Here is a 9,285-nt window from a genome sequence, read left to right as displayed (position 1 = left end):
TTGCTGGGGAGTGCGGTGCACATTTCCCCAACATTGGTGCCCACTGTGGGGCTGGAAGGATCACCTACGATGGCTGGAAAGAGATCAAGTACCACAAGACCTTGGGCGGAGTCCTCCAGGAGAGGAAGGCCGAGGAGGGCCGTGCGGAGTGCATATGCGACCGCAGAGGAGGAGGGCCTTGAGGACGAGCACCTGGAAAATGTGCAACAAGAGGCTGGCCAGGAACCTCCTCCCACCGCGGGGCCGGCACAACCTACGGCCACGCAAGAACTCCAACTACTACAAGCGCAGCTGCAGAACCTCAGCAGGAGCGTGACCAGATCGCTGCCGCCTACGCCGCCAACCAGGAGGCAGCGCTAGCAGCGGCGCAAGCAACTGAGATCAGGCAGCAGCTTTCAATCTTGCAAGCAGAGATCCTTAGCATGCAGCCTCCACCACAACCGGTGGCCTAGCCGATGGTCCAGCCCGCGGTTCTAACCAACACCGGCCCGACGGTGAATGTGCAGCCAGCAAGCTATGGTGGCACGACACGGAGCACATTGGACCTTCGTTCTCCTCTGTCCGAAGGATTGCAGATCTCACCCTGGCCGGCTACCTACAAGCCGATCACGCTCCCCAAGTTCAACGGAAAGACAGACCCCCACCAATTCTTGATGAGTTTTGAGGCAGCTGTGGCTTCAGCTTGGGGGAATGAAACTGTAATGGCGAAATCCTTTGTGATCGTGGCCGAAGGAGATGCCTTGACATGGTACTCGATGCTCAGGCCAGGTTCGATCTATTCATGGGAGAACCTTTGCGACAAGATTTTGGCAAACTTCCAAGGATTTGCTGTTGAGTCACTGACCTCCACGGACCTGTTCCAGTGTCGCCAGGGTTAGGGAGAAGCACTGCGGGACTACTTCCAAAGGTTCGTGCAGACAAAGGCGAGGGCACCTGGTGTGCCGGAGGAGGTCGCCATAGAGGCAGCCATTAAAGGCCTTCGCATAGGGCCCTTTGCAGCTCACTTGGCCAGAGAAAAGCCAGCATCCATGCACGAGCTGTACCACGAGTTTGAGAAGTACTGCAAGTCGGACAACGACTTCTGCAAGAGGTTGGAGGAGCAAAACTCTCAGAAGAAGCAGGGCAATGACAGGAACTCGCAGAAGAAGAACCTTAGCCAAGATGAGCGCCGCCCACAGCGAGAGGGTAGTGTTCAGATGATGAATATTGAGCAACCAAGGAACGACAAGCCGGGGCATAACCGCGCACTGGCAGAACCGCGAAACTCAGAACGCGGATCCAATCAAGTCGGAGGAGGTCAGAACAGAGGATGGCAAAAGAATCAGAAGCAGAGGCAGCGGAAGCAATATTGTTTCTTCCATGGGGAGGAGAAGGGTCACTCCACTAGAGATTGCCCGGATGCCAAAGAAACTCAGGAAAGGATCAAGAGCAGGTCGGCTCCGCAACCTCCAGCACCGGTCGCCTAACCTCGGGAGGTGAATCACACATTCCCACAGACCTTCTACCACTCATATGTCAGAGGATCGGGCTAGCAGCACCCAGCGCCAATTCAGCCCAGCGCGCTAGCCTCCGCTTACTATCCTAGCTTCGTACCAGCTTGGCGCCCACCACAGCAGCCCGCAGAGCACAACCTGCAGCCAACCTATGCTCCACCCCGACCCCCGCAGATTACATACATCGAAACCCCGCAGCCCCACCAGCAATCGCTACCTCCTCCACCAAACCAACTACAGCTAATCCAAGCCCCACCTCACCCAAAACCAGAACCCCACCCTGACAATCTGATCGGCCCCCATACACCGCTGCCCACGATTGGGATGATCTTGCCAATAGCTGGAGGGTCCTCAATGGAGTTCCAGACAAAGAAGTAGAAAAAGGATCACCTTCGGCTCGTCAACAATGTTGCAGTTCAGGGGCCGGTCCGCTGCACTGATTGGTCCAGAACCCCAATTACCTTCACCGAGGAAGATCTAAGGTTAGAAAGCTACCCACATACGGATGCAATGGTCATAACAGCGAATGTTGCGGGTTGGGGAGTCAGCAGGATCTTAGTAGACTCAGGAAGTTCAGCAGACATAATATTCGCCGGAACCTTCAACCAAATGAAGCTCAGCAGAAGCCAGCTCCAACCTTCGGAATCACCTTTGATCGGGTTTGGAGGAAAACAGATACACGCTATGGGAAAGGTCGCCCTACCTGTATCCTTTGGTACTTCGGAAAACGCAAGGACAAAATATATCACCTTCGACGTGGTAGACCTACATTACCCGTACAATGCCATATTTGGGCGGGGGTTCTTGAATAGATTCAATGCAGCTGCTCATATGGGATACCTGTGCATGAAAATCCCGGCTTTGCATGTGGTGATCACTGTTCACGGAAGTCAGAAAGAGGCAAGGAACATAGAGAAAGCAATCTACAAGTCTTTCTGGAACATAAACTCCATGGACTCCACGCAAGAAGAAGCTGGCCAGCCACCAGACATGCCAAGGGGGAAGACAGACCTGGCTGATCAGGAGGAAACAAAGTGTGTCCCTCTACAGGAAGCGGTACCAGATAGGAATGTCACCATATCCGCTACCCTTAGCATAGAGGAGGAGTTTGAGCTGCTAGACGTGCTGCAGAAAAATCAGGATATCTTTGCCTTGAGTGCCACCGACCTGCGGGGAGTAAGCAGAGACATCATAGAGCATTCACTGGACACCGACCCAAGAATGAGGCTGAAGAAACAAAGGCAGAGGAAGATGTCTGAAGAGAGAACCTTAGCGGCGAAGGCAGAGGTGCAGAGACTTCTGGACGCAAATGTCATCAGAGAGATCATGTACCTGGAATGGCTGGCAAATGTGGTCCTAGTCCCCAAGAAGAATGGCAAAATGAGAATGTGCATAGATTTCACAGACCTCAACAAAGCTTGTGTCAAAGACTCCTTCCCCTTGCCAAGGATAGATACCTCTGTCGACAAAGCCGCCAGTTGCTAGAGATTTTCACTGCTTGATTGCTTCTCCGGATACCACCAAATTTGGCTCAAGAAGGAAGATGAGGGAAAGGCAAGCTTCACGACTCTGTTCGGCACGTATTGCTATACCAGGATGCCAGAGGGTCTCAAGAACGCTGGAGCAACCTTCTCCAGAATGATGGGGAAGGTTCTAGGAAGTCAGCTGCAGAGAAACATCATAGCCTACGTCGACGACGTTGTCGTCATGAGCAGACACAAAGAGGATCATATCAAGGACCTGCAGGAAACCTTTGCCAACCTCAGATCTGCCGGACTGAAACTCAACCCAGAAAAATGTGTATTCAGAGTCAGCAAGGGAAAAATGCTGGGGTACATCATTAGCTCTGAAGGAATCAGAGCTAACCTAGACAAGACAAAGGCAATCATGTCAATGGCAGAACCTTCGAGTAAGAAAGAAGTGCAAAGGTTGACTGGTCGAATAGCAGCCCTCAATAGATTCATTTCAAGATCGGCGGAGCAAAGCCTACCATTCTTCAAAGTGCTAAGAGGAGAAGGCAAAGCTGAATGGGGCCCGGAACAATCAGAGGCCTTTAGGCAGCTCAAAAACTACATTGCGACGAACCTGATGGTAACTGTGCCCGAGCCGGACACTCCCCTGCTACTGTATGTGGCTGCCTCTGAGCACGCCGTTAGTGCTGTCTTGGTGCACGAGGCAAGTGATAGTAAGGAAACAGTGCAAAGACCCGTCTACTATGCGTCTGAGGCTCTGTCAGGAGCAAAGTTGAACTACACGGAGATAGAAAAAATCGCGTACGCAGTCCTGTGCGCATCAAGGAAGCTCAAGCATTACTTCCAAAGCCATGAGATCAAAGTACCCACTTCACAACCCTTGGGCGATATCCTTAGGAACAAGGAGGCCTCCGGACGAATAGGGAAATGGGCAGCTGAGCTATCACAGTTTGACATCACCTATGTCCCCAGAACCTCCATCAAGTCTCAAGCCCTGGCTGACTTTATGGCAGATTGGACACCTTCGAACAAAGAAGAGGAGAAGGTAATCGACCAGCCTTGGACACTATATACAGATGGCGCCTGGGGGCAATCGGGGGCGGGAGCAGCAGCTGTGCTAATAGCACCATCCGGTCTCAAGCTGAAATATGCTGCGAGACTCAAATTCAAAGCAACAAACAACATAGCCGAGTATGAAGGACTCATCCTCGGGCTGAACAAAGCTAAGGCTTCGGGAGCCAAAACCCTGCTCATCAAAACAGACTCCCAGGTGGTGGCAGGGCAAGTGGAGAAGGAATACTTGGCACACAACCCCGAGCTGGCAAGATATTTGGCCGTCGTAAAGGGGCTGGAGAGAAGGTTCAAGGGGTTCACTCTGCAGTACATTCCAAGAGCCAAAAATTACGAGGCAGACGAGCTAGCCAAAGCAGCAGCCAACAACACCACCTTGCCAGAAGGAACCTTCTACCAAATCATTGGAGCACCCGCAACCGAATCGTTGCCAAAAGCTTTCCGCTCAGTCCTGTTGACAGAAGGCGAAGATTGGAGGCATGCAATAGCTGACACCCTCAAAGGCAAAACAGCCGCAGATGACGACGCATTAACCAAGAGAATGGAAGCAAGAGCAAGAAATTACACCATCATTGACGGAAACATGTACAAGAAAGGTGTAGTCCTACCTTTGCTGAAATGCATATCACAAACCGAGGGCAGAGAACTCCTGCAAGAGATACACTCTGGGATATGCGGGTCTCACATCGGCCCCCGCGCATTGTCTGCCAAAGCATTAAGACAAGGCTTCTACTGGCCAACTCACATCAAAGATGCTGAAGAGATAGTGAAGACATGCAAAGCTTGCCAAACCTTCTCACCAATTCAGTCAGGACCTTCAGCACCAACTCAGCTCATATCAGCATCATGGCCGTTGCAAAGATGGGGAATGGACCTGGTAGGACCGATGCCAACTGCCCAGAGGGGAAACAAGTTCGCCGTCGTGGCCATCGAATACTTCACAAGATGGATCGAAGCTAAGCCACTGGCAACCATAACCTCTAAAACAATCAGGAAATTTTTCTGGCAGAACATAGTCTGCAGATTCGGAGTTCCAAGCCTGCTCACAGTTGACAACGGGAAGCAATTTGATTCAGACAGTTTCAAGGAATTCTGCCATCACTTAGGAACCAAAATTGCTTTCACGTCCGTCTACCACCCTGAGTCAAACGGGGCAGTAGAGAGAGCAAACAGAATAATATTCTCCGCAATCTCCAAAACTCTACTCAACCTACTAAAGGGGAAATGGGTTGACGAGCTACCTAGAGTTGTGTGGTCTCACAACACAACAGTTTCAAGGGCGACTAGGTTCACACCATTCAAGCTCCTATAATACGGGGAAGAGGCAATGCTGCCCGAGGAAATCAAACACCAAAGCCTACGCTACATGAAGCAGCAGTTAGCTGAAGATGAAGAGTACTGCAAGAAAACTTTGGAATCAACAAGACTGGAGGCAGTGGAGAACATTACCAAGTACCATCAAGAAACCAAAAAGTGGAGAGACCGCAAGGTAGTACGGAAAGACATACAAGATGGGGACCTGGTACTCAGGAAAAAAGGAAATCACCCAAACGCTGGAAAATTGCAACCTAAGTGGGAAGGACCTTATACAGCAATACAAGCGGGAAGGTCGGGATCCTTCTACCTCAAAGACCTCGAAGGAAGAACCTCCACCCACACGTGGAACATCGACAATCTACGAAGATTTTACATTTGAATGTAAGGATTACCCCTGCAATATAAGCGGCGGCATCCATGTTTTTAGATACACTTATTTTCTTTTTCTCTCTACTTTTTTACAATCCGAGGTCTGCACTCTTTTCCTCACAGGGGTACTCCTACCAGGAGGTGAGGTTTTTAACGAGGCAGAACCTATGTAAAAACCTCTGAGATATAAAGAGGAATCCACCCCAGAAGCAAAACTCAAAAGTCGAAAAACAGCCAGCAACGAGGCTGTAGCATTCGACAACACTTCGCGTGATTGTAAGGACCCTCCGCAGCTTTCAGCCAAAGGCTAAAAAAAGCTCGGAACGTCCTCAACGGTGGAAAAACACCACATCCTTAGCAAAAGACCTGGCCAAGAGTCGGGCAGCAAGGACAACATGGCCAAAAGTGAAAAAACCCTGTCCTTATCAGGCATCACAACATGGTCAGAAGGGACAAAACCTTCAAACCTGACAAAGACCTAAAAGACAATCAGGCATCAGGGCCTATACAACCTCCGCCAAAAGGCAGCGAAGGTTTCACATTCATAAAGTAAAGCTCATCAACAATCACATAACCTTCGCCAAAGACAAGGCCGGAGGTATCCTACAAATCCAAGCAGGTCTCCAACACACAAAGGGTGAAAAACAAAGCCAACCTTACAGTCACCCCCAGTCAAAGTAAAGCAAGACCAAACACTGCAACAATCACGACAACCAATAATAACTAAATAGTAAAGTATAACCTAACAAAGTACACTCAATAAATGCAAGAAAGCCTATAAAACCAGGCTCACCATGCCCCCCACCCTCAATCAGGATCAGTACACACAGATCCAAACAGCCAGCTCAAGCCAAAGCCGTCACAAGGAAAAAAGCCTAGGCTAGCATGGAAGCAGGAGTTAGCCTCATAGCCACACCTAAAATCGGTATTGCACGAAGTTTCATAATACTAGAACCTCGGCGTTGTGATGAACATCGACCACAGAGTCGTGTACAACCATAACAAAAACACTGCAAGTTAGTATCGGAGGTCTCTGAAGGGTATCGCACGAAGTCTCGTAACATCCCCTCAGAACCTCCGACTCAAGTACCCGAAGGTTACCCTCGACAACACTCCACGGGAGTCGAGCGGAGGCAAACATGAGCTCAATTCAGTAGAGGCTCCTTCGCACCAAAACAAGCGAAGGTCCTAAGGTCAAGGGATAGCAAACCTACGCAACCTACGCGACCACCAGCGCCTTCGCAACATCGAACACCAAGCATGCAAACACCACAACAACACAAAGATCCTTAGGATCAACACCACTGTGACACTGCGATGTATTCAGCAAACAAAAACAATCATAGTGCGAAGGTTGTAATGAAAACAACGCTAAGGTCGCGAAGGTTGCAACAAAGCACTCAGAAAAATTTGTCTTTACTTATAATAAGCAGTATGTACAACAATTGTTCGCATCAAATGAAAAATCCCTACCTATCTATGATAAGCTAAGAGTCCTAAGATCCTTCGTCAACATAATTGATGAAGGACCTAAGAGTCACGTACAAATCTCACGCACGAGTCACCAAAGATCCTGAAATCACTACAATAATCTTGAGTAACGTATTCGACCAAATCATCCACACTGTGCGAAGGACGCGCGCCTCTCCACCAGTCAATCAACCAGCCACTCACGTATAGGTCACCGCGCTTGAACGTTACCGGAGTCACATAGCTTCCTTCGACAAAATCTAGAGGAAGAACGTCACGTCTAGGAGGAGACCGAAGAACCTGCGCAAATAAACCCGCTTAAAAACAACTGAACCAAGCGAAGGACCCAAGCAACCCAGAAAGCTTAAATCCCGAACCTCCGCGCGCTCAGGCAGAAAATGCTCATACATGTCGTCAGGATCCTCCAGCCAGAAAGATTCGTCCGCCTCCTCACCAAAGATGCGAAGGATCGGGTACGACGACTGCAGAGATAGATCAAATCAGAATCAAATCAAACAAAACAACACAATCTGAGACAAGGACAAACAAAAAACCCACCTAGGCCGGAGGCCAAGAACCTCGGCACGCAAGCGACTGGACGAATTCAGATCGTTCGTCATCAATGTCAAACTCAACAAACTCAAACATATCCACCACGCTCATGTTAGGAAAGGCACTTCGCCAATATTCCCACAAGTCCCTAGAAACATAAATTCCATTGAAAAAAATGGAAAGCGGAGCTTCATATGTATCCTGCGCAGGTCCTCCGCTAGAGACCTGCGCAGGATAAAAGTGTAAAACATTCAACAAATTCCAAGCCATTATATTACACACCCAACAAGTCCTTACAAGCCAAATAGATCCTCCGACATTTTTACAATAAATCGTCGCATAAGAAGCCGACACAGAAAAGCAAAGAAAAACCTACAAACTAAAAACCCTCACACCTGTGGCGGAGGAGGGGCAGGAGCTTTGAATTCCCCTAGAGCCTTGTCACCAGATCCCTCAGGAGCTTTGGCACTGGCCTCAGGATCCTCTGTGCCAGTCTGAGCCGAAGGACGTGACGGACCAGCCTGTCAGCCTTCGCCTTCTTCTTAGCAAGATCCTGCGAAGAAAAAGCCTTAAACTAAGGAAAAATAAACAAAATACAAAAAGGGCAATGAAAAAATGCGTACCTCAGCGCGGCGAGCCTCCGCCATTTTCTTCGCCTCAGCCCGCCCAAACCTAATCCAGAACGAATTGATAAAATTCCGGACTGATTTGCGCAGGCTCGAGGTGCCTTCACCAACGTCCTCTGCCAACGCAAATTCCTCCTTGGCAACTTCCTCGGCGTGGGAACAACCCCCACGGCGCAAAAGCCTGGCGAAGGAGCTAACCGCAGCCAAAGCCCCAAAATCAACAGCTCCTCCGACAAAGTCAGGGAGCATGCGGATATGAGACTTTAGCCATGCGAGGCTAGCCCCAACGTCGCCGTTGGGCGGAGGAGCAGAGGTGCTACCTCCGAACTGCGCCATCGAGTCGGTGTATAGCCCAACGACAGCCGCAGCCTCCGCCTCCGCCCTCTGCATACGAGTCTGCATCGCAGCCGCAGACGCGCGCTCAGCATCAAGCTCCTTGCGGAGGCGGTCAGCAATGTCCTCGGCTTTCTCAGCCCGCAGCACGGCTTAAGTCCCTAGCCCTTCCCGCCTCAGTGGCACTCGTGTGTAGGACAGTGGCTGAAGCTTCGGCGTCCTCTTTCTCCTTCCTCAAAACCTCCGACCTAGACTTGTAATCATCCCTCTCCTTCCTCGGAGACTCAACCTCCTGCCGGATGGAAGCAAATCCCTTAACTTCCTCCGGCAGGCGAGCTCTTTGAGCCTCCAAGGTCTCGTTCTCCTTTTTCAGAGCCTCAATGGCTTCATCACGGCAAATAACCTCTCAGGAGCACCGCTCCTCCAAGGCAGCAGCCATGTGATGACCATATCCGAAAAAAATCATCATACCTAAAACCTCCGAATAAAAAAACGGCGAAGGAAGAAAAAACAAACTTAAAACATACAAGGCTATGATGCTCAAACTGCACGCGAAGTAACGTCGAGTAGTCCATGTCTCGA

The 9,285-nt window shown here is 50.1% G+C and overlaps 1 protein-coding gene across 1 annotated transcript; it reads left to right on the top strand.

Annotated features, from left to right (window-relative positions):
* LOC110434722 lies at positions 2,178-2,978 on the top strand. The gene has a single exon (XM_021459431.1). The coding sequence runs from the start codon at positions 2,178-2,180 to the stop codon at positions 2,976-2,978; it is 801 nt and encodes a 266-aa protein (XP_021315106.1).

The sequence above is a fragment of the Sorghum bicolor genome, chromosome 4 (genome assembly GCF_000003195.3).
Source record: "Sorghum bicolor cultivar BTx623 chromosome 4, Sorghum_bicolor_NCBIv3, whole genome shotgun sequence".
Lineage (NCBI taxonomy): Eukaryota > Viridiplantae > Streptophyta > Magnoliopsida > Poales > Poaceae > Sorghum > Sorghum bicolor.
The sequence above is the reverse complement of the archived record's forward strand: the minus strand, read 5'-3'. Positions and strand labels throughout refer to the sequence as shown.